The sequence below is a fragment of the Sarcophilus harrisii genome, chromosome 6 (genome assembly GCF_902635505.1).
Source record: "Sarcophilus harrisii chromosome 6, mSarHar1.11, whole genome shotgun sequence".
Classification (NCBI taxonomy): Eukaryota; Metazoa; Chordata; class Mammalia; order Dasyuromorphia; family Dasyuridae; genus Sarcophilus; species Sarcophilus harrisii.
This window is the reverse complement of record NC_045431.1, coordinates 222,513,817-222,538,812: the sequence shown is the minus strand read 5'-3', so window position 1 is coordinate 222,538,812 and position 24,996 is coordinate 222,513,817. Positions and strand designations below refer to the sequence as shown.

Here is a 24,996-nt window from a genome sequence, read left to right as displayed (position 1 = left end):
AAACTACCCCTTAGCAAATTCAGAAATCAGCACTCCATCAAGTGACATATATTCTGCATTCAGTCCACAGTACACACATTTCACTCACATTCAAACTCATCTTAGTGGCAAAAGGAGAGACCTTCTCTCCACTCTTAGGACTTAGTGTTTGGAAGATCTAAAAGCACTCTGGACCAGGTTTGACTCGGTAGAACCATGATCCCTCAATCTCCAAAATATCACCATCTGCCACTCTTCTGCAGAAGGGCTGAGCAGGGAGTATGAATGGAAGATCAAACTGCAGACCAGAGTTAGGGCTGTTCTACAGTCTCCAACTTCCATCACCCATCAAAAACCTAGCAAAGGAGGTGGCACTGACCAGGAATACACAAAAGGAGACTTTTAAGCAGAACTCTAAGAGCTCCTTAGGATGAACCCCAATCAATTCAGTTTCAAGAAGCAAATTTTGGAGAAAGTATTCTCTCAAATTCCATTGGACTTTTTAGTAGTAGGGATTGAGGCCTAATGGCTAAGAATGTAAATTTTAGAGATGTATGTTTTCTGAGAAAAAGAAAAGAATTATTCAAATCAAGTAACTGTTTTTTAACCAGCAAATAGGAATGTTTTGTAGGAAGTCCTTTAGTTTATCCAAACTACATGCCTAGAGCTACCCAGGGACCATTTCAGAAAGACTGTGCTTTTTAAATCTCCCTGAGAAGAATAATTTGATTAAGAATAAATATTTATCTCCTATCAATAGCAAATTAGTTATTAAAAATATGAAGATGACTTCTAATCCCAAGGGGTTGGGGTGAAAAAGAAACCTGAAGCCCTTCAAAATCTCTTCCAGAAAACTATCTCAGAACCCATCTATTAGCCGAGAAGCAGCTTAGCAGCCACGCAGGAAATGTCTATCACTGGAGTGGGACGAGAACAGCAGACACCTAGGCTCATAGCAAGGGGCTTTAAGCCTCAGGCAATCCTCTAGAAAGATTTCACCCTCCTGAAAGTCACCAGTCCCCTAAGCAAGTGACTAATCTATGCAGGGTTGCAAAGCCACAAACCAGCGACCCCCACCCCCAGCACAAGCCACCAGGACCCCAATTCTGACCAGTAGTAAGGCCTATCTTAGGGCAGGCCAAAAGCAAGACCCCTTCCCCTGGTGCTTATCAACAAAGACTCTGTTTCTACAGAAGAGGTCGTACCCATTAAGCAAGTTCAGCAACACCCTTATTCCTCCAAGGCCTACTGACAGAGAGGCTAAAGCTGACCAACAACTAGGCCACACCAAGGGGAGGCCAGCAGAGAAGCCCTACCCCTCCCCTCAGTCCAGGCCGGAAGGAAGCCTACCCTCCAGAGGAAGCAAGCAGCTAAAACCTGATGTCCAATGAAAACTGGTAGTGAGATCTACAGCCCCAGTCCAAAAAAGCCTGGGGCAGTGCAAGAACGGGATCCAACTCTCACATAAAAACACCAAGTCACAAAGAAAGTCCAAAAAAGGCAAAAAGAAAAAATATTTACTATAGAAAGCTACTATGGTGATAGGGAGGATCAAGGTATAAACTTAGATGAGAACAGTATGAAAATAGCTACATGTGAAGACTTGAAGAAAACTGTAATTTGGCCTCAGGCCCAAAAAGAATTAATTCCTAGAAGAGATTTAAAAGAATTTTTAAAAGCAAATTAGAGAAGTTAAAAAAAAAAAGGAAAAAGAAATGAGAGTACTACAAGAGAATCATGGGGGGAAAGAGTCAATAATAACACTGAAAGGATATATAAAAATTTAACCAAGGAAAATAACTCCCTAAAATATAGAATTGGCCAAGTGGAAAGAGAAGTACAAAAGCTTACTGAAGAAAATAATTTCTTAAAAATAAGAATCGAACAACTGAAAACTAATGACTCTATGACACATCAAGAAACAAAATTTTAAAAAAGAAGAAAATGTGAAATTTCTCACTGGAAAAACAACTAACCTAGAAAATTGATCCAGGAAAACTAAAATAAGAATCATTGGACTACTTAAAAGTCATGATTAAAAACACCACCTGGCCAATATTTTTCAAGGCATTATCAAAGAAAACTACCCAGATATATTAGAACCCAAGGGAAAAATAAAAATCGAAAGAATCTACCAATCACAGTCTGAAAGAGATTCCTAAATGAAAACCCCCAGGAACATTATAGTCATAAATTATCCAGAGTAACAGAAGAAATAAAATACGTAAATAATCCAATCTATGAAAAAGAAACTTAAAAAGAAATTAATGAATTTTGTAAGAAAAAAACCCCAAGATCAGAGGGATTCCCAAGCAAATTCTACTATTTAAAGAATGTCCCAATACTATATATACTATTGGAAAAATAGGTGAAGAAGGAGTCCTACCTGATTCCTTTTATGACACAAACATAGTACTGATACCCAAACCAGAAAGAGCCAAAACAGAGAATGAAAATTATAGTCCAATTTCCCTAATGAATATTGCCTCAAAAATTTTAAATAAAATACTAGCAAAGAGATTTCAGCAATACATCACAAAGATCGTATATTACAACCAAATAGATTTATACCAAAAATGGTGGAATTTACCCTAAAATGATAAGTAACATTTACCTAAAACCATCAGCATGCATTATTTGTAATAGGAATAAGCTGGAAGCCTTCCCAGTATAATCAGGGATGAAGCAATGATGTCTATTATCACCTCTATTGTTTAATATTGTACTAGAAATGTTAATTATACCCATAAGAAAATAAAAAGAATTTTTTATTATATATACAGGAATTAGTATAAGCAATGAAGAAACAAAACCATCACTCCTACAGATGATAAGTTATCTTTATAAAAATCCCATATAATCAACTAAAAAGCTACTTGAAATTATTAACAAGTTTAGCAAAGGACAAGATACAAAACAAACCATTAATATCATTAATATTTCTACATATTACCAACAAAGCCCAACAACAACCTGTTACACCTATCAGAGTGGCTAATGTGACCAAAAAAAAGAAAATGCTGAATTTGGAGGGAATGTGGGAAAACTGGGGCAGTAATGCACTATTGGTGGAGTTGTAAACAGATGCAACCATTGTGGAGAGTAATTTGGAAACTATGCCCAAAGAGTTATAAAACTGCATATCCTTTGATTCAGCAATACCACTGCTAGGTCTATATCCCAAAGATATGAAAAAAAAGGAAAAGGACCTATTTGGGGCAAATATTTTTAGCAGCTCATTTTGTAGTGGCTAAGAACTGGAAATCAAAGGCATGTCCATCAACTGGGGAACAGGTAAACAAGCTGTGATATATGTTTGTAATGGAATATTATTGTGCTGTAAGAAATGACAGCCAGGATGATTTCAGAAAAATCTGAGAAGACTTACATGATCCTGATGGAGAGTAAAGTGAACTGATGGATAGTGAAATGAAGAGAACCAGGCCACTGTGCACAATAACAGCAATATTGTTTGATGAAGAACTATGAATGACTTAGCTATTCTCAGCAATACAATGATCTAAAACAATTTCAAAGGATTAATAATGAAGCATTCTGTCCACCTCCAGAGAAAGAACTGTCATTGATTGAATACACACAGAAGTATGTTATTTTTCACTTTCTTTCTCTTGTTTTTCTTTCTTTTATTTAAGCCTTCTTGAACAAAATGACTAATCTGAAAATGGCTTGTATAATTATACATGTATAACCTATATCTGACTGCTTAGCGCCTCAGGAAGGGCATGAAAGAAGAAGGGAGGGAGATAAGATTTTAGAAATCAAAACTTTAAAGAAAAATGTTAAAGAAAAAATATATATATTGAAAATGTATATCATTAATACATTACTAAATAAAATTGTTTATCATCATTTCTTTAAAAAAGGATATGATGTATGCATAAGTTTTGGTGATTTTATTGTGTGTCTGCATATCCTATAGAATTCAAATTTTTAGGAAGTAAAATTCTAAAAGTTTGAAACAGATTGGTTTCGATATTTTCTTTTTGCAGTTTTGATTTCACTTTCTCAATGTGTTTAAAAAAAACATAATTTCACTTTGCCAACATTTTCTCCATGCTCAAAGGGTGGAAAAACAAGCTTTTTCCCTCTGGAAAAGGAATTTCAGTCACCACTGCAAAAGTGTCCTAGAATTTGGATTTCCTCTTCATTTACAAGTATCATTTTTGGCCTATTTTTGAAGCAGATATCATGGAATTCTTTAGTGAAAGACTATTCTAGTCATTCTGGTCAGCTGGTTACATTTAATTAATTGTTTTAAATGAAATTGGCACATTAACTGTCATTTTTTCTCCTCTTACCAATCCATCATGATAATTAGAAATTGTCTCTTTCTTAGGATTTCCCTTCATTTCCTCCTTTCTCCTTTTTGCCAGTTTCAGAAGGTCCTCATAGTAATAATCATTTATTCAACAAGCCAAACTATCTCCCTTTCCAATCTCTCTTATATTGTTTCCTGACAGGTCAGGCACTTGTTAACAGAGAGCAATGATTCAATTTTCTAGTTTATTCTAAAATATTATGAAAAACTGCCACTGATTCTATTTTTAAGTACTTTTATTGACTTACTGGGCAACACTAAATCTTAAAATGATAATATCTTAGCCTTGGAAGATACCTTAGAGGTCATCAAATCTAACATTTTTCTCAGTGAAAGAATCCATTCTACTAAAACATCCTCGACAGGTGTCCATCACTTTTTGAACACTTCTAGTAACAAGGAAATCACTATTTTGTGACACAATCCATTCCAGACTGCCTTGAATATTAGAAAGATCTTTGTCATAGTAAGCCTAACTCTGCCTTTATAGAATTCCACCTATTGGTCCTAAATATGCTTTCTGGAATCACATGTAATCAACTACTACTCCCTCTTCCAAATAACAGCACTTCAAATATCTGAAAAGCATTATAATATTTCCCTGAGTCTTTGTTTTTTAAGGACAAAAATTGCTAATTCCCTGGAACCAACTATTAAACACAGTCATTTTTGTACCCCTCAAAATTCTGAATATAGAGGAATCTATATATTTTCTCGACTTAGCCAAATTCTGTTTCCTATATAATGTACAATACCAGCTGTGAATTGACTGGTGCAGATCAAAATGAAGCAATTATGACCTTTAATTTTTGAAAGTGACTAAGAAGATAATTCCCTTTGTTAACAGCCACACCAACTTGCTGGCTCATACTGAGTTAGAGATCAACCCCAGCCTCCAGAATTTTTCCACTGAACTAGGTGATCTGGTCATAAATATTTATGTAGCTAAAAGTTTTAACTCAAATGCAGATTTTTACATCTCTTTCTGTTGAAATGCATCTTGTAGATTAAACTGCTTCACTATAAGTGGGAAAAAAATGCTTACAAGGTTTATAGCAATAGTTACTAAGATAATTTCATGAAAGGATTCCCCCCCCCCCCATTCTTTCCCACTCACTAAATGTGTAACACTGGACAAATCAATTCACACCCATGGGCTTCAATTTCCCATCTATGAAATAAAAAGAGTACACTTGTCTAAAGTCCCTTCTCATTCAAAATGTTCTTCCATAGTTCTGGTTTATTATTGTTGATTCTCTTCCCTTTTGTTTCATTACCGCATCAAGTTGGATGGGCAATCACACATCATTTGTAGATACTGAGCAAGACTATTTACATATATTGTGTATGTAGATATATATTAGATGTATACAGGTTGTGTACATATGGACATATATGTACAAATTCCATTCTGCCTGCAAGCAGGGGGAAGACTGGATAACTACTGAGTGTGACTGCCTTACTAGTGACTTAATCAGAAATAGTACAATCACCAATGGACTGTATGAGTATTCTCTCCACCCATCCATCCACATTCCCTCCTTCTATGTGACTGCTGTCTATATAGGTCTTTGGGCAACTGGGTGGCATAGTGGAGTCAAGAGGACCTGAGATCAAATCTAAACTCAGACACTTGATACATACTACCTGTATGACCCTGGGAAAGTCACTTAACTGTGACTGCTTCACACACACCCCCCAAAAAAAACCCCAAATCTCTCCCTATCCCAGGAAAAGCTCAGGGTCACTAAAAGTACTATAAAATTTCTCAAGTACTTTAAACCCACAGATATGAGCCAGATTGCATATGAAAAATGAAATGTACATTGACAATTCATTACCAATTTAAGTCAAAGTTTAGAACTTAATAAAAGGAGATCAAGTTGAATCTTATTTGGGAAACTCATACTATCCCATGTTTTCAAAGATCTCAAAATTCTTATTGCCAAAAAAGGCCATCTTTTTGATACAAGTATTTTTTTCTTGCCAATGTTATTTCACTATAAATAATGGAAGATTACAATTTCAGAAGCAACAAATTGTAAGCAGCCCCAAAAAAACCAACATAAAAACATATGATTGTTACAAAGATACTGCAATCTATTGCAAAAGTGACTTGTAAAAAAGTAAATTAATTTAGTTTAATGTAATTTTTAAAAAACTAAATCATATAAAGACCTCATTTCCAAAATATATAGAGAATTAACTCTAATTTATAAAAAATCAAGCCATTCTCCAATTGAAAAATGGTCAAAGGATATGAACAGACAATTCTCAGATGAAGAAATTAACTATTTCTAGTCATATGAAAAGATGCCAAGTCATTATTAATCAGAGAAATGCAAATTAAGACAACTCTAAGATACCACTACACACCTGTCAGATTGGCTAAGATGACAGGAAAAAATAATGATGATTGTTGGAGGGGATGCGGGAAAACTGGGACATTGATGCATTGTTGGTGGAGTTGTGAACGAATCCAACCATTTTGGAGAGTAGTTTGGAACTATGCTCAAAAAGTTATCAAACTGTGCATACCCTTTGATCCAGCAGTGTTACTACTGGGATTATATCCCAAAGAGATTATAAAGAAGGGAAAGGGACCTGTATGTGCACGAATGTTTGTGGCAGCCCTTTTTGTAGTGGCTAGAAACTGGAAACTGAATGGATGTCCATCAGTTGGAGAATGGCTGAATAAATTGTGGTATATGAATATTATGGAATATTATTGTTCTGTAAGAAATGACCAACAGGATGATTTCAGAAAGGCCTGGAGAGACTTACATGAACTGATGCTGAGTGAAATGAGCAGGTCCAAGAAATCTTTATATACTTGAACAACAATGCTATATGATGACCAGTTCTGATGGACCTGGCCATCCTCAGCAATGAGATCAATCAAATCATTTCCAATGGAGCAGTAATGAACTGAACCAGCTACGCCCAGAGAAAGAACTCTGGGAGATGATTAAAAAACATTACATTGAATTCCCAATCCCCATATTTATGCCCACCTGCATTTTTGATTTCCTTCACAAGCTAATTGTACAATATTTCAGAGTCTGATTCTTTTTGTACAGCAAAATAACAGTTTGGTCATGTATACTTATTGTATATCTAATTTATATTTAAATATATTTAACATCTACTGGTCATCCTGCCATCTGGGGGAGGGGGTGGGGGGTAAGAGGTGAAAAATTGGAACAAGAGGTTTGGCAATTGTTAATGCTGTAAAGTTACCCATACATATAACCTGTAAATAAAAGGCTATTAAATAAAAAAGTATAATAAAAAAAACTAAATCATATATGAGAAGTGACAGAAGATAACACTGAGGACATGTATCATTTAAGAGGAAGGGGACTGGGCATGAAATAGAAAGGATAAACAAAGTGGTGGACAATCCCTAGTCTAGCGGTGACCCTAAAATAGTAACTGAATCACAGGAAGTTCCCGTTCCTTAGGTATATCTTCTTTGATGGATTTCAGAAAAGGTATGGACAGAAATGGCACAGGATGAGAATCTGTGGAGAAGTTAATATCTGCATTGGGGAAAGAGTGTCCTCATTGTCCGTATCAAGCTCCATCCAAGCATCAAAGGATGTCAGTGTTATCACCTTGTTAAGCTTTCTAAATACATACAGATGCAAAGATTTTTTTTTCACTTTGGGGGTTAGATTTACTCCCATTCTACAAATGTTCATTTGCTACTGATTCGAGACAAGGGTATAGAAACATGTTACAGTAAAGAGTCTGAATTCTAATCTGCCTAGAGACCTGGGGAAGAACATCTAAGTAATGACAGTGATTTGCCTACTTGTGACTAACTCAGAAATGCCAGATCAGGCAGGAAAAGGAGAGCGGAGATCATTCAGATCACATATAACCACAGCTAGAAGCAGTCTCTTCCCAACACTCTCTGAGGACTTAAGAGGCCGGCACTATATCCAACACTCCCTTTCTAACCCTCTTAAGACCCTTGATCGATGGGTCAGTCCCCTGTGAGTGCTGGGGGCCTGATGCTGACTGGCCCCTTCTCTTGGGGGCCGCACAAGATGTCAGCAGGTCAGTTGGCCTGACTCTGGTCAGGGCAGCTCTAAAGCTGGCTAACCCTCAGTGAGGAGGCACGGTCATAGCCTTAAGCTCCAAGAGCCCTGGCTTTGGAATCAGCATCTCTGAGCTTGAGTTCTGGGTGACTTTTAATGACTTCCCTCGTCTCTCAGGGCCTCAACTTCCTAAATATACAAAATGAGAGAGTTGGGCAATCTGCTTACTCAGATATCTTCTCTCCTGTTCTGAATTCTGTAATTCTATATTTTTGCTAATTCCCATCTTCCCTGGAAGGCAACTATCATGCTCAATAATGAAAAATTTAGGTATTACTAAAATCCATCATCTCAGAAACTAGCCAATAGCTACTAATTCCTTCTATTCTGTGCTATTTGATTTGTGTTGATAAATTCAGACCATGGAACACCTGCTTTGCTCATTTGATATTCTTTGATATTCCTCATCTGAATTTCTCATTCTGCTTTCTGCTTGAAATCAATCATAGCTCTTACATGCCAATATAAACAGCATGAAAAAGATCCCATGGAATCTATTTGCCACCAAACCAAAAAGATAATCTGGAAGAAATATCTGGAATAGATATTGTCATTTTTAAAGGTATGGGCAAATGTCCAAATCAAAGGAAACTACATTTCAATTGAACTGTAATTTCATCAGCCTGCCCATGCAAACGACAACCCATCTAGGCAACTTTCTCCCACTATAAAATTCTTGTTTGTGTCTCTCCATAAATCCTCCATTGAGGATGCAGCTGCAGGACAGACGCATTGTTCTGAATGTTTTAACTGCACATGGACAGGAAGGCAACTCTGAGGCCGTGTGTTATCCCCCAATCTTCGCTACGTGGCTGGCCAACCTTGTTTCTGCTGCTACAGATTTTTTAGGACGGCATTCAGGCCATTTCTGAGAACCAATCAGCATTTGGTGCTGACACTGATTCTTAAAGAAAACGAGAATGTGCTACTCCCATTTTCCATCCTGGCTTATTCTTCCTTTGACCACTGGCCTCCAGCTGCTGAGGGTACTAGAGCACAGGTAAATCCCCTTTCATTGGGTCCACAAACAAGTCATCAGAAATGCACATCTAAGTTGTCAGGATCTCAACTCACTCTCCTGCTCTCTGTGGCACTTCTTCCAAACCTTTTCCTCCCTTCTCAAACTTCCCTTGGTCCCTCTGCTTTCCCTCTTGTACCTGGAGAACCTTGAGTCATATTGTGCAGAAAAAAAAAAAAAAAACTGAGTCCATTCACTCTGAGCTTCCTCTTCTCCACTCCTGCTCACCTCCCATCTCTCTAATATCTTCTGATACCCTCTCCTTCATCCTGGCCTGGCTTTATTTCTTACCAAGGCTAAACCCTTTTAATTGCTCAAGCAATCTCCTCCAATGGATGGCCCCCTCTATCATCCCCACTCTTTCAATGATTTTAGTCTCTCCGTGGCTACTGGCTGATTCTTTCTGCCGACAAAAGTGCCCTCACTTGACCTTTCCATCCCTCCTAAATATAATTCTATTTCTCATCTGTTATCTGTAGCTAAACTCCTCAAAAAGAGCATCTATTAACAGGTGCCTCCATTTTCTCTCTTTTCACTCTATTCTGGCTTCCAGTCTTATCATTCCCTAAAACTGTTCTCTCTAAAGTTACCAATAATTTCTTAACTGCCAAATCTAAAGACTTGTTCTCCCTGACCTCTCTGCAAACTGACACAGTATATCTCTATCTCTCTCCTTCTTGAATCTCTCCCTCTTTCCCCTCTCTCTCCTTCTCCCTCCCTCTCCTTCTCCCTCTCCCCCTCCCTCTCCCCTTCCTTCTCCTTTCTCCTCTCTCTCTCTCTCTCTCTCTCTCTCTCTCTCTCTCTCTCTCTCTCTCTCTCTCTTTCTCTCTCTCATCTTTCTGGGATACCATTCTCCTGGTTCTCTTCCTGTCTGTTCCCCTTTTATTCTCCCTTTCTGGATCTTCTTCCAGATCACATCCTCTAACCACAGGTATCCCTCAAGGTTCTGTCCTTGACCCTCCTCTCTTCTCCCATCCTACTTTACCAGATGATATCAGTTTCCTTAAGATTTAAAAATCTATATTAATATTTAACTATGGATGGTGATGATTTTCAAATCTACCTTTCCCACTCCAATTCCTCCACTAACCTTCATTTTTGCATGTCCACCTGCTTTTCAAACATATTGAATTAGATATCAAGCTGACATCTCAAACTCAATAAATCCAAAACCTTTTCTCCTAACTGCACCTTCCTCCCCAGCCTTCTCTATTACTGTTCAGGGCAGCCCTCTTTCCCAGTGGCTCAGGCTCCCAAGCTAGGAGCCATCCCAGACTCCTCCTTCTCTCACTCTCCACAACCAAGCCAAGGCGTATTGATTTCCTCTTTGCCCATCTCTCCTTTGAGATTGCCACCTCCTCCTCTCATGCCTGGATCACTGCAGTTACTGTGGATAGGACTGCTGCCTCAAGTCTATCCCTTTTTCAGTCCTTCCTCCATTCTGATGCTTTCCTAACACTCAGGACCAGTAGTGCCATATCCTTCATTCCATAAACTACAGGGCCTCCCTGTCACCTCTGGAACAAAAATAAAATACTCTGTTTGGCAATCAAAGCCCTTCATTCCTAGCTCCCTCTTACCTTTCTGGTTTTCTTCTACCTGACTCCCCACACACACTCCTAAATGCAGTGACAGTGGCCTCCTGGCTGTTCCTTGAACAAGACTCTCCAAGTCTTGTCGATTCTCTCTGCCTCCCATCCTTGATTACGGATCTCCCTGACTTCCTTTAAGTTCCAATTCAGTTCCCACCTTCTCCAGGAAGCCCTCCCAACATCTCTTACTTCCAGCACCTTTCCTCTCCTATTTGTTTCCTATTTATCCTACATATAGCTTGTTTTGTATATTTGCACAGTCTCTGTATCAGATTGTAAGTTTTTTGAGGGAAAGACTTTATGCCTTTTTGTATCCCTAGCAGTTAGCCCAGTTCTTGGCACATAGCAGGGGCTTAATAAATGTTTACTGATTGATTGACTGTAGTGTCTACTTTAGGAGAAAAATTCACAATTTGACAAAACTTTCGTTTGTTGCTATTATTTTCTAAAATTCTCTTTATAAAAATTCACATCAAAGGAACAAATCTTCACAAGCTCAAACTGAATCCCCCACCTCCCTCACCCCGCCCCACCATCCTTCCTTGTTCTCTGACTAATCATGAAAGAGTTAAATTTTGAACATACACCATATACTCTGCTGGGTATCTTCCTGAACCATCTGAAGAGGAAAAAAAAAAAAAACGGTCACAGCCAGTTACCCACATTCGAGGAGTGTTCATTAGAACATCTGTAAGCACACACACTCTCTCTCACTGTCAGCTTTCTGCTGCCACGGTCCCAGTGTGCAGGCAGAGAAGCTTCCCAAAGTGCTGATATTTTAATCCTGGTTTAGACGCAAAGATTTCAGGGAGGGGGAAGCAGCCCCTCTGGCACTCAGGTAGGTCCAATCCATTCATTTCTACCAAACCTAAAGCTGGGGGCCACTTCCTAAACTTTGGGGGAAATTATAACGCCACACTTCAGCAGCTTATTCATTTCAAGTGGCCTGGGTGTCCAGATGGGGAAGGGATAATGAAGAATTGGGAAGCTGGGTTGCTTTTCTGGCTCAGCACACTGCGGGAATTTAATCCCTGCGCCTTTGGAGAGCTGTGTATTAATCTTAGTGCACAAATGCTTCCCTGGCAGAACTGTCAGAAAGAAAAACTAATCCCAGTTTTACTGCTAGCAAAAATCAAATAATGTATGCATCAAACCTGATTAACCTTGCAAGATGGTGTTAATTCATACACTAAATGCCTGCGGTTACACAAACTTATCTGCTATTAAGGGGCAATCTGGAAAACATGGGCAATACTGACCAATCAAATCTGATCTTAATCCAGAGTCCAGTATCTCCTTCAAGAAGGGAAAAATCAGTGGGGAGGAGGAAGGAGGATTGACATGAGAAACTACCAACCCAGACCTCATATTGTAGGCTTGCTTTGAGTATAATGTGTGCTCTTGGCTTCAAAATGAATAAATGAAATTCTCCCACTGAGAAATGATAGCATGGGGTTAGAAAAACCATAGAAGTGTAATGGTATGAGATTTCTGTCTTTTAGAAAGGCTCTTCAATGTGTGCTCACTTTGAAATTTCCCTCAGCTGAAGGATAGTGTCTTGTTTAAAATTTGGCCCATTTTAACTTATTCTTTTTTAAAGAAAGATCGTTGTTACATTATTTTTATTTTCAATATTCTTTTAAAAACCAAGACATGGCAAATATATGAAAGCTGTGGAAAATGTTAAACTGCCTAATTCAAGGAAAATATGTATGACCCAGTAAAGTGAGCCATAACTAACCAAAAAATAGAACAAAATCATGAGTTGCCCAAATGAAATGCATTTGATCATTTACATATATATGCATTGATTTCATGATTTTAAATAGGGAGTATTTTTAATTGAATAGAAAAATACTTGATGAGTGCTACAAAACACAGAAGCAAACTTACCTTATTTATTTGTCATCTCTGCCACTGTTCTGAGGGCCCTGCAATGACAATGAGGTAAGTTACCAACAGGGGATCAAAAGGAGGACAGGTCAAAAATTCAATATTGTCAAATATTCATTTCCAAAGCTGCAGTGACCCTAACCTAGTAGGGATGAGGAGAGTCCTCCTTGATTCTTGTCCAAGAGCAATTTTTTTTATTTTATCAAGAATAATCATGCTTTCACATATGAGAGTCTAAAATCCCTATGACATCCAAAAAAAAAATGATGCCAACAGGTTCAAATGAAAATTTGTTTTTAAAAGCCTTACTGAACAAAAACCAGCCTGCTCCATAGTATCTGGTTCACCCATGGGATCAGGAAGCCATTCCCCATTGCTAAAGTTGTTTTTTAGTTTAATAACAGACTTCCCAGGTGTTAGAAACAACCAGCCTTTGGCTTCTTTGCAGGCTGTGCCCCAGAGCTATGCAGCTAGAAGAAAATGATGTACATACTGCTGTTTATAATCACCTATGTGTTCCAGTTTATTGAATTGAGGACCAGTAATAATTCCTTTCAGTTATTATGGATTCATAGCCAGAACCTTCTTAATTACATGGCTGTCATTCTTTCTTGTGCCATTATGCCAGGATAAGTCAGGAATAAATAAAACTGCCCACTAGAACAAATACATAAGAAAATAAATAAAAACCTCACTAAACCCACATATCCTCTATTTTCTAAGGAAAAAGAAGATTTTTCCTTACCAAGGAAACCAAGATTTCTTTTTATTTTTTGATAAGGAAAAAAAAAACACCGTATACATCATTTCTAGCCCTATTAGTAGCTAAAGGACCAGATTATTATCAATGGATTCCACCCTGGGGAATTCAGAAGAATGTTTAAAGGTCCCTCTTCAGTCCAAAACTTGCTAAAAGAGAAGATTTAATGTTGATACAATGATTAGTGTTGGGAAACTATGTCCATGCTCCAAGGATGTAGGTGGTAAACTGATCACAGAATCAGAAATTCTAAGAATCTGGAAGAACCATTTGAAACTGTCACTCAAACCATTTGAAACTTTTGCTCTTCACTGAGGGAATTTCTGATTCTTCAGACCCTGAGAGTCTGGATAAAGACAATAAACTAGTGGTGTGAAAGACTAAGGGGAAAGTACCTAAGAGGAAGGCACTAAATCATGTTACCTGAACTGATCTTGTTATCTGGACCACACATTTAATTTAATAACTTTTAAGTATCTTTGTAAGGCTTATGTTTTACCTTGTAGGTGAAAAGCAACATGCAATCTACTTCCAATTTAAGAGGAAAAATATATGGTACACCTTTAAATGTGATACAAAGTGGAATGTGACAAGGATGAGGGAGAGAATAGGAAAAAAAAATGCTCAAGAAAGACTTCAGAGAGGACATGGCACTACAGAAGAGGAGGATTTTAATAGGCGGGTGGGACAAGGTGGCCTATAGAAATACATAGATGTAAATGGAACAGTCAGAAATCCAGTTATACCGGAGCACAGACTGTAAAATAGAGAGTTATGTCAAATAAGGTAGTTGGAAGTTTGAAGCTAGACTGTTAAAAGACTTAACAGTGACTAATAATAGTTAGCATGTCCATGGTACTCTAGGTTTGCACAATGCTTTATATATGGGATTGCATTTGACCATCACAATAGCTCTGGGAGGTAGCTGCTGTTATTATTCCCATTTTACAAATGAGGAAACTGAGGCACAAAGAGGTCAAGTAACTTGTTCAGAATCTCAAACCCAGTTTGCAAACCCAGGTCTTTTTAACTCCAAGTCTCATGGTCTAGCCACTGTACCATGGCCTCCCCTTAAATGCCAAATTAAGTAACTTGACCTTTACCTTATGAGAATGGGTACCATACTCAATGGGTATTACAATGGGAATCACTCAAGGTGACTCATATTCTATCCCTAAGTGGTCCTATTTAGCCCAGAAAGTCAAAAATCTGTACACAATAACCAGTTGTCCCAGTTTCCAAAGCTTAGTAATCACCTGTCAGCATTAAGACCATCATCCTCCAAATGTGACACGTTATTATACACTAACAGCACCACTTGTGGCAGGTTCAGATCTTGAGATTTAGTAGCATATTAAAAAAGAGCCCAATAAATCCAAGCCCTGCTTTCCTGCTCCTCTCCGACACTACTGATTCTGTTTGTTTCCTGAACCTTTTGACCTTAAGTTTAGCTGTTATTTAAACAGAGATGGCATATAGTATTCACAGACCCCAATATCCTTCTAAAGTTCATCTTCTAAATAAGGCCTAATTATACTTACTTTGAATGGTAGAAGGTATTTAAGAAATGCCCTTATCATATTTTACCTTGAATCAGATTTGTCTGGGTAATTTCAAATAAAAGATTTTATTAGATAGAAGTGTGTATGTACACATACATTTATATATGAGTATGTATATATATACATATATGTGTGTACATTTTTATGTGCAAATATATATACATACATATACATATGTATAATAGTTTGCAAACTTTAAAATGCCATAGAAATGTTAATATCACATAAATCTCTTTCGCCTTATTAGGTTATAAGCATTTTTAGGAAAGAGACTGTACTATTTTCACAAAAGAAATAAATACTAAAAGCTCAGCCAATTTTGGTACCTACTTGCCACTTTGGCTTACAGAAAGCAGCTGCTTCCTTCTCTTGATTTTTCTCTAGCACCACTTCTCAGTCTCTTTTGTTGTAGTATCACCCATCTCCAATCACCCCAAATTTCTGTTCTGTGCTTTCTTTTCTTCCCCCTAAACACTGTTTCTCCTTGTTGATCTTTCTTTACCATGGCTAAATACTAAAGACTCCCTTTATTTATGTATCCAGCCATAATGGCACTCCTAAACCCCACTCCCATATTGCCATCTCCCAAAACTCTTCATTATGTTCCCCAGCATGTCAACTTAATGCTAAAGATGGAAGCCATTCTCCTCCCTGAAAAAAGTCATCTTTTTCCAGCTCCTCTTTTCTGTGCGGCAGGTATCCATCCTCAGCCAATGAGGCTCCCTACATTTAGAGTTTATCCTGGATCACTTGATGCCCCTAACTGCTGAAGAGTCTGCCCCTCAGGGTTCCATTTCTCTATGTCTCCCAGCTAATACCCTAGTCCAGGCCTCTTTGATGCACCTGGGCTTTCTGTGAGGGCTTCCCACTCGGTGCTACTGTTTTCCATCTCTTCCCTCTATGATCCATTGTCCACACAGTTGCCAAAAGCATCTTCTGAAGGCCCAGGTCTAACCTCATCATGACCCAACTCAAAAAGTTTCATTACCTCTGAACAAATTGTAAAAATGCACATTTCTCTGGCTGGCATTTAAAGCCCCACATAATCTGCCTCCAACCCACCTTTCAGCCTTATTTCAGAATAATCCTCTACATGGACCTGGCAATATAACCCAGACACCAGCCAGGCCTTGACATTATATCTCCTACCTGCAGGTACTGACGTAAGCCACCTCCCATACCTGGCTCCTGTCCCCTCCCATTTTGGCCCCTTGTAAGAAATGGTTTCCTGCCAGGATCAGATGTGGAGTCCCAACTTGTGGAGCCTTCCCAAATGAAAATGCTCTCTCCTTCTTCAAATTAACTGGTATTAAATTCCTCTGTGTACTTGCCGTATACACCCAATAGAATGTAAACTTTGCAGAGCAGGGACGATTTTGCTTTTGTCTTTAATTCTTAATCTTTACTGAATTGAATTAGATTTGCACTCTCATATATGAAAGCATACTTTTTATTAAATAACAATCTGTTCTTAGACCCTTCCCATTTCCAAAAGCAGGACAGGAAGAATAAGAGGTAGCAACAAACTAAAATCCCCTCTACCATTGTGCTGGCTCTTCTTTGGAGAAAGAAAAGGAGAGAAAAGAGTGGGAGACTGACTTGCCTTATAACAATAAGTTATATTTATAAGGTGTTTCTGTGTGAACTATGTAAGGAAACTACTATGACCCCTATTTGAAAGAGAAAGAAATTGAGGGTCAGGATGATTCACTAGGAGGAAGTGTGGTAGAGACTACTAAACTTCAATTTGTTTGGCTCTTTATTATCTAATGTTGGAAAGATCACTTTCTGTCTCAGTTTTTTCCAACATAAAACTGAGATTAGGTCAGCGGTTCTTAGCCAGGAAGGTGAACCTGTTAGTATCTTGATAATTATGTGTCAATAGAATCAGTTTCCCTTACCATCCTATGCGATTTATTTCATGAATTTGAAAATATTCAGGGAAGGGTCAAAGGCTTCTCCAAATTGTCAAAGGCACAAAAAAAAAGGGGGGGTTAAGAAGCCTTGGATTAGATGATCTCACTAACTGAGACTCTATGGTTTGATCATGCCCACATACTGGTAAAATAATGTCAGGGCTCAGATTTGAACTAAGTTCTAACAGAGCAGACAGAGAAAGACAAGCATAGGGAGAGAAAGAGAAAGGTGAACCAAAAGAAACTATATATACATATATATATATATATATATATATATATATATATACACATATATATGTATGTATATATACATGTGTGTATACACACACACTGATAAGAAATAAATTTAAAAATAAGAGTTCCTTTAGTTCAGCTTACTTCCATTGTGTATGTAGAAGCCATTATATGCTGGTAAGAAATAGATAAATTAAAAGTAGAAAGTAGAAAGTAAAAAAAAGTAAAAAGTAGAAAAAAAAAAAAAGAGAAAGGTGAACCAAAAGAAACTATATATATATATATATATATATATATATACACACACACACTGATAAGAAATAAATTTAAAAATAAGAGTTCCTTTAGTTCAGCTTACTTCCAGTGTGTATGTAGAAGCCATTCAAACCCCAGGTGGAGACTTTATTCTTAATAATGATTGACAGAGACATTTAAAGCGCATGTGGTGCTTTCAAGTTTGCAAGGAAAACTTAAACTTCACACGTCCTCTAGCTATTCCAAAGCCTGGGCACTCTGCGCATTATGAAGCCGGTTTAATGGCTAAGCAGGAAGTCCCGAGTTCAAGTCCTGCCTATAACGGGGCAGGTTGACCCGTCCCTACTCAAGGAAACTCTAAAGACCCTTCGCATTTCAGAAAGCAGGATGTGGGAATAAGAGGTAGCAATAAACTGCCTGAATCAATCTGCAGAGAAATGACGGACCTACAGTGATGAAGGGAACTTCCCAAACCCAGGAAACCCCGGGTCTAGCCGCTCTACCTGTTTCGTTTTATTAACGTGAACAAGTGGAGGCTCAAAGCGATTCAGTGGTTTTCTTTGAGCCACTTTCATCTTCCTTCTGGAAGACGATCTTTCAGTCAGGGAGGTGCAAGGGAATGGGATTTCAGTGAGGGAGGGCAGCCGCCTCCCTTCCCCCTCCAGAGCCACCCGATCCGCAGCAGATACAGAGCAGGATGACCAAACGCAGGGGGGAGGGGGGAGCCGATGACGTAATACCAAGAAACTCCGGAACGAGTCTAAAGTTGGACTTTGGCGACTCCCACTCAGTGGTTTAGATCAGGAAATGCCAAAAGGCCGTTCATTCCTCCTTTAAGTGCCTCCTTCCGAGGCGCTGGGTACTGGGTCTGGGGCCGAGGGCTTGGGTTCGAATCCTCCGTCACGCCCCAGCGGGACAGTCTTAGGAAAGTCTCCTCCCTCAACTCGGCCCCGGTTTTCTCATCTGTCACACGGGGAGGAGGAGGAAAGGGGGGGAAGGGGGAGGCGCGGTGGGAAATCAATGGCTGCCGGGGGTAGAGTTATGCGTTCCTATCTCACTACTTCTTTGGGCCTCTGTCTCCCCCTCCGAGCCCCACAACCTCCGAGTCCCTCGTCCGGCCCTCGGTTTTCCCCTCTGTAAGGGACTCCCCCCGTCACCCCCAGCTCCGGGCTCCTCCATCCGCGGCTCCGAGGGGGGAGGGAGAGAGGACCCGCGTCGCCATGACAACGGCGGCTCCCCGCCGGGGGCCGCCCCTTCCGCTGGGCCTCCCTCGGGCAAATGTCGGCGGAATCGGCCTCGACGCTCACCTCGTCACTCAGTGTCCCTAGATCTTAAGCCGAGTGGAGTCCGGGCTTCTTTCCCTGTGGGAGCAGGGCCGAGGCCTGCGCTGTCCGTTAGCCTCGCATCCCTGAACGAAAGGGCTTCTAGGAAATGTAGTTTCGGTCCCGCCCGCAGGACTGAGGGGAATGTTGGATCAACTGAAACTACAATTCCCAGAATTCCTAGGGAAACAAGTCCTACCCTTAAATCCGTCCCCGGGTGAAAAAGCTCTGGTGGAAGGTTCTGGCTCTCCTGGCTTAACAGGAAGGGGAGGGAAGGAGGAAAGGGGGGACATTCATTCTTTTTTTTCTTTTTTTTTTTTTTTTTTTTTTCTTATAGTAACTTTTTATTGACAGAACCCATGCCAGGGTAATTTTTTACAACATTATCCCTTGCACTCACTTCTGCTCCGATTTTTCCCTCCCACCCTCCATCCCCTCCCCTAGATGGCAAGCAGTCCTATACATGTTGAATATGGGGACATTCATTCTTAGCTCCTATTGGCTGCTCTGTTGTCCTTGTTCGGTCGTAGCTGACAGTTTGTGATCCCATTTGGGGTTTTTTCGGCAAAAATACTAGTGGTTTTCCATTTCCTTCTCCAGCTCATTTAAGAGATGAGGAAACTGACACAAATAGAGTTAAGTGACTTACTCAGGATCACACAGTTAGTTAAGTATCTAAGGCAGAATTTGAACTCGGGGCTTCCTGCGTGTAGACCCTAAACTCCATCCCCTGCGCCGTCTAACTTCCCAGAGGTCTTTCCCATCGATAGAATGATTGTATTGACCAATATGTCCCATTTAAAGAGTCCTATTTGAGCTTCTCAACCACCCAGGGAGGCAGGTACTATTATGAACTGCTTTTCACAGAAAAGGAAATCAGTGCTGAAAGACCAGTTAGTCACAAGCATTTATTAAGTCCTTACTGTATACCAGCCACTGTGCTAAGCATCGGGAATACAAATAAAAGCAAAAGGACAGTCCCTGCCCTTGGACGGAGATGACGCTGACACGGGGTGGAGGGAGAGAAAATATCTGAGCGGGGACTTCATGATCAAGGCTGGGGAACCTGGGATGGCCAAGGTGGAGCCCTTCCCCCAGGCGGAGATTCAGCAAAGAGCTGTCCAAAGGCAGAACAAGCTGGTGCTAGTGAAAGCTGACGGATCTAGTTCCTAAAACTGGCCCGAGGTCCCGCTGGCTGCAATGAAGCTTCTGAGAATGAACTTGAATTTACATTCCTGACTTAAAAGTCCAATGCCGTCTCTCTCCATTGCGCCTAAATGCCCATCTAGGGGACGGAGTTTGAATGGGAAAAGGCTGGTGGTGGCTGTCCCAGTGAGGAGCTCACGAGTAATCTATACCTCCAGGGTCACTATGTAGTGGCAGGTACCTTGGACAGAGACTCAAGGAAGAATGCTGGCTTAGAACGCTGGCTCACAATAGTGGTGAGATCCTGGTCAAGTCCTTTCACTATTCAGAGGCTCCATCCCCAAAACCCTTGTATTTAACTAATGTGTGTGTGTGTGTGTGTGTGTGTGTGTGTGTAGGAATTTGCATTTTTCCCTACATGTAGTCATTTGAACTTTTGTTTTTACATACACACACACACACACATATGCACACATATTCATATTTATTTACTTTAAGGGCATCTAGGGAGCACAATGGATAGAATGTTGAGTTCGGACTCAGGAAGATTCATCTTCCTAAATTCAAGGAATTCACCTTAGACACTTGGCAACTATGCAACTTTAACAAGTCACTTAACCTCTCCTTGCCCCACTTCTTCATTTGTAAAATGAACTGGAGAAGGAAATGGCAAACTATCCCAGAATCTTTGCCCAGAAAGCCCCAGATGAGGTCACATAGACTGAACAAAGCCTAAACAGAAAGACAACAACAACAAATGTACTATATTAATGTGAGTTCTTACTATTTATTGCTTTCTATGATTTCTTTAGATAAAGGATCTGCCCATCATCAGTCAACATGTCCCTACAGATGATAACAGTGAATAATAATGCCTCCCTAATCCAACCAGGTTTCTCTTTGATGAATTTTGATAGACAAGTTTTTTTCTTTGGGCAAAAGGGCTGGCCCAAGAGGTCTTGCCCCACTGGTGTTTTTCTCTTCGATGTCAAACGGAACCAGCTCAAACTGAAGCCTGCTCTTTTCTCTAAGGACTCCTGTTACCTCCCCCCTCTTCGATATCCAGCTACATGCATCTTCCAAAGTAATCTTGAGTCAGAGACAAAACAATATATCATCCATGGAGGAAAAACCCCAAACAATGAACTGTCAGATAAGATTTACATCATGAGTGCCATTTGCAAGAATAACAAGAAAGTTACTTTTCGTTGTACAGAGAAAGAATTAGTTGGAGATCTTCCTGAGGCAAGATACGGCCACACTATTGATGCAGTTTATAGCCGAGGAAAGAGCAGGTGTATTATCTTTGGAGGACGGTCTTATATGCCATCTGCCCAGAGGACCACAGAAAAATGGAACAGTGTCATTGACTGCTCTCCATGTGTCTTTTTAATGGATATTGAATTTGGATGCTGTACCTCCTACAACTTTCCAGAGCTCCAGGATGGGCTCTCCTTTCATGTCTCCATTGCCAAAAATGATACTATTTACATTCTCGGGGGCCATTCTCTCATTAATAATAGCCGACCTCCCAACTTGTACAAATTGAAGGTGGATCTGCCATTGGGGAGCCCCGCAGTGACTTGTACTGTCTTACCAGGAGGAATCTCGATCTCCAGTGCCATCCTGACTCAAACTAAAAGCAATGAGTTTGTCATTGTGGGGGGCTACCAGCTTGAAAATCAAAAAAGGATGGTCTGCAACATTGTTACGGTAGAGGACAACAAGATTGAGATCCAAGATATGGAGACTCCAGATTGGACCCCTGATATTAAACACAGCAAGTTATGGTTTGGAAGCAGCATGGGAGATGGGACCGTTTTTCTTGGTATACCAGGGGACAATAAGCAAGCTATGTCAGATGCACACTATTTCTACACCTTGAAGTGTGGTGGAGATGACCCAATGGATGAAGAACAGGCAACAGTCTCCTGCAGTCAAACATCAGCAGAAGACCCAGGTGACTCCACTCCCTTCGAAGACTCAGAAGAATTTTGTTTCAGTGCAGAAATCAACAGCTTTGATGGGGATGATGATATTGATACCTATAATGAAGATGACGAAGAAGATGAATCACAAACAGGTTATTGGATCATCTGCTGCCCCACCTGTGACATTGACATCAATACCTGGGTACCCTTCTATTCCACTGAACTCAACAAGCCTGCCATGATTTACTGTTCTCATGGAGACGGCCACTGGGTCCATGCCCAGTGTATGAATTTGGCCGAGCAGTTGCTCATTCATCTCTCAGAAGGAAGCAGTAAATATTTCTGTAATGAGCATGTGGAAATGGCAAGGGGCCTACAAACACCAAAGAAGACTCTGCCTTTAAAAAGAACCCCATTGAAACCTCTCCACAAAAAAGCCCCCGTAAAAATAATAACTCCAGCCAAGAAATCATTTTTCAGAAAGTTATTTGATTAGAATTATAAAAATTTTTGGATTTAAATTCCACACATCAATTTTTTAGACCTAAGCTTTAAAATCACAGTTTTAACATAGGGAGTTTCTGTTTTGTCCACTGGGAAAAAAAAATGTATCTTTTTTTTTTACCCTTATGAGTTTAGTCCTGAGGAGAGGGAGTTCATTAAATCCAATTCCAAATATATTTATTAAATGAAACTAAGTTCAGCAAGTAATACACATAGAGGCTTCCAAATCATAACTTTGGAGTTAGAAGAGATCTTCAAGTTCTTTATTTTACAGATAAGGAACTTGAATCCCAGAAAGTTTATAAGATTTATCTGTAGTCACAGATTGGAGCAAAATTTGAACTCAGATCCACTTCATTTCCATTTTGTTGAGAATTTCATATCTGAATATTGAAAAACCTTGAAAAACCTTAAACATAGAAATATACTCATAATAGCTTATGTTTCTATAGAACTTTTAATTTTTTAATTTTAAAATTTTTCATGCCTTTTTGGTCAGAGATGTGCTATATATGGCCAATAATACTGAAAGTAACCAAAACAAATTAAGATGTAATTGGGAATTAGTTGATTAAATAAATAAAAGCATAAAAGAGCATAGATAATGTTAATATGTAGTTTTCTAAATCAACATGGCAGTATGGAGGGATCCTTATGTACCATTTAGTGGGAAGAGGGTTGTTTGTTTTTTTTTAATTTTTGTTTTCCCCAGTTACTGTGTAAAACAACATTTTTGATTATACATGTACATTCAGCTTTTTACAAATCTGCTTATGAATTATGTTAGAAAAGTCAGAATGAAAGGGAAAAATCACAAGGAAAAAAACAGAAGAAAAAGAAGGAAAAAGTGAACATAAGATGTTGATTTACATTGAGTATCCATAGCTCTCTCTCTGGATATAGATAGCATTTTTCATCCAGAGTTTATTGGGATTGCCTTGGATCACTGAACTGCTGAGAAGAACCAAGTCTGTCAGTGTTAATCATTGCACCAATTTTGCTCTTGTTGTGTAACACTGTTTTCCTGGTTCTGCTTGTTTCATTCAGCACCAATCTCTCTAGACCTTTCTAATATCAGCTTGTTCATCATTTTTTATACAACAATAATTTTCCATTACTTTCATATACCATAACTTTTTAAGCCATTCCCTAATTGATAAGCATCTACTCATTTTCTAGGGGTATCATTTCTATTGGAGATTGACACCACTGTGTTAGGTCTTTCCTCACAACAAGCCCATGAGACAGGATTAACCCGTCTTGACAAATGAGATTGAGATTTAGGGAACAGTTGTGACATCTGTGACATAGAGCTTTAAAAAAAAAACCTAGGCCAAATCTCACAGAACATTCCCCAAAGGAAGAAGCACAAAACAGCTCCTAATATAAAATTTTAAGACATTCATTTGGGAGGAGAAAAGATAGATATTCTGGCATAGAGCAAAACTATTCTGCTCAAAGAGTGGAGAACTCAGAGATAATACACGGTGTAGGATACCCAGGGGGAAGAAAGCCAGCTATATATTGGCAAAGAAATGCCCTTTAAACTTCAGCACCTTGGGGTAAAACTCTGATCACCCCACCCTAATTATGCCTTCTGTTGCCCAATGTCAAACAGCTAATTGGTGGCACAGTTGCGACCAGTACCCAGCACTCCTGGTGACCTTTCCTCAACATCACATTGAACCTAGAGTCTGTGTCTAGGATCTCATTTTTAATGTCTATTTAATGCCATAGGGAAAAAGGAACAATTATTTGTAACATCTTTCCAGTTTTAGTCAACATCAGTCACCATCCCTAAGTGTCTATACCCTACTCATCACCAGAGCTTCAGGCTCTGAGCTAAAGCACTGAGCTAAAGACTTAGTTACAATGAATTCAGATGCTAAGCTCAAGCAGATCACCAGGTGTACCAGAAAGATCATACACTTGGGCTCAGAGAAACTTGTTCTGTTCCTGGCTTTGCTACTGACCTTTCCAGGTGAGAGTGATCTGTCTGGGTTTCAGTATCTTTATCCCTAAATGATGGGAGGCTGGACTATTTTATCTTCAGGGCCTTTCTGGCCCCAACTCCTCCCTTATAAATTCAAAGCTTTTGAAGACAATTTCACAAGAAATGGAAGATAGGACTGTTGAGCCCTATGAAAATGAAAGAGGAGTAACTGAGATAGGGTTAAGAGGGGTATTAATGAAATTACCAGTGTACAGGCCAGTCAGACATTTTTACTGAATTCTTTCAAGAGAAGCTAAAGATAGTTGATAAAATTAAAAAGCATGTGATTAAAAATGGGCAAAAGTGAGGGAATCTCTTTTTTTTTTATTTAGTGCCTAGTTAACCTATGCAGTTCAATGCCAAACGATATAGTAAAATCAGTGAGCTTAGTAAGGTTCAATTAGACACTTAACAAGAAAAAATTCTTTGTACCAGCTAGAATG

General features: G+C 39.3%; 2 protein-coding genes across 6 annotated transcripts in view; one reads left to right on the top strand and one right to left on the bottom strand.

Annotated features, from left to right (window-relative positions):
* Positions 1-19,189, bottom strand: part of IFTAP (intraflagellar transport associated protein) — a 79,225-nt gene extending 60,036 nt beyond the window's left edge. For 2 of the 5 annotated variants that reach the window (XM_031944183.1, XM_031944180.1), the window contains exons 1-3: positions 18,965-19,187; positions 12,928-12,965; positions 11,620-11,653 (exon numbers count right to left, since the gene is read on the bottom strand). In XM_031944183.1, coding sequence (XP_031800043.1) covers positions 11,620-11,653 — 34 coding nt within the window. In that variant the 5' untranslated portion in view covers positions 12,928-12,965; positions 18,965-19,187. Of the gene's footprint in view, positions 1-11,619; positions 11,654-12,927; positions 12,966-18,964 lie in introns of all 5 variants that reach the window. The other 3 variants (XM_031944181.1, XM_031944182.1, XM_012552571.3) reach the window with 3 other exon arrangements.
* Positions 11,691-23,398, top strand: RAG2 (recombination activating 2). The gene is made up of 2 exons (XM_003773690.2): positions 11,691-11,872; positions 20,938-23,398. Exon 2 carries the CDS (start codon positions 20,966-20,968, stop codon positions 22,550-22,552), a length of 1,587 nt encoding a protein of 528 aa, XP_003773738.1. The 5' UTR covers positions 11,691-11,872; positions 20,938-20,965; the 3' UTR covers positions 22,553-23,398.
* Positions 23,399-24,996: the final 1,598 nt, after the last annotated feature.

What these genes read in the sequence shown, in the direction of transcription:
- RAG2 (XM_003773690.2), top strand. Translation starts at nt 20,966, where the DNA reads ATGTCCCTACAGATGATAACAGTGAATAATAATGCCTCCCTAATCCAA.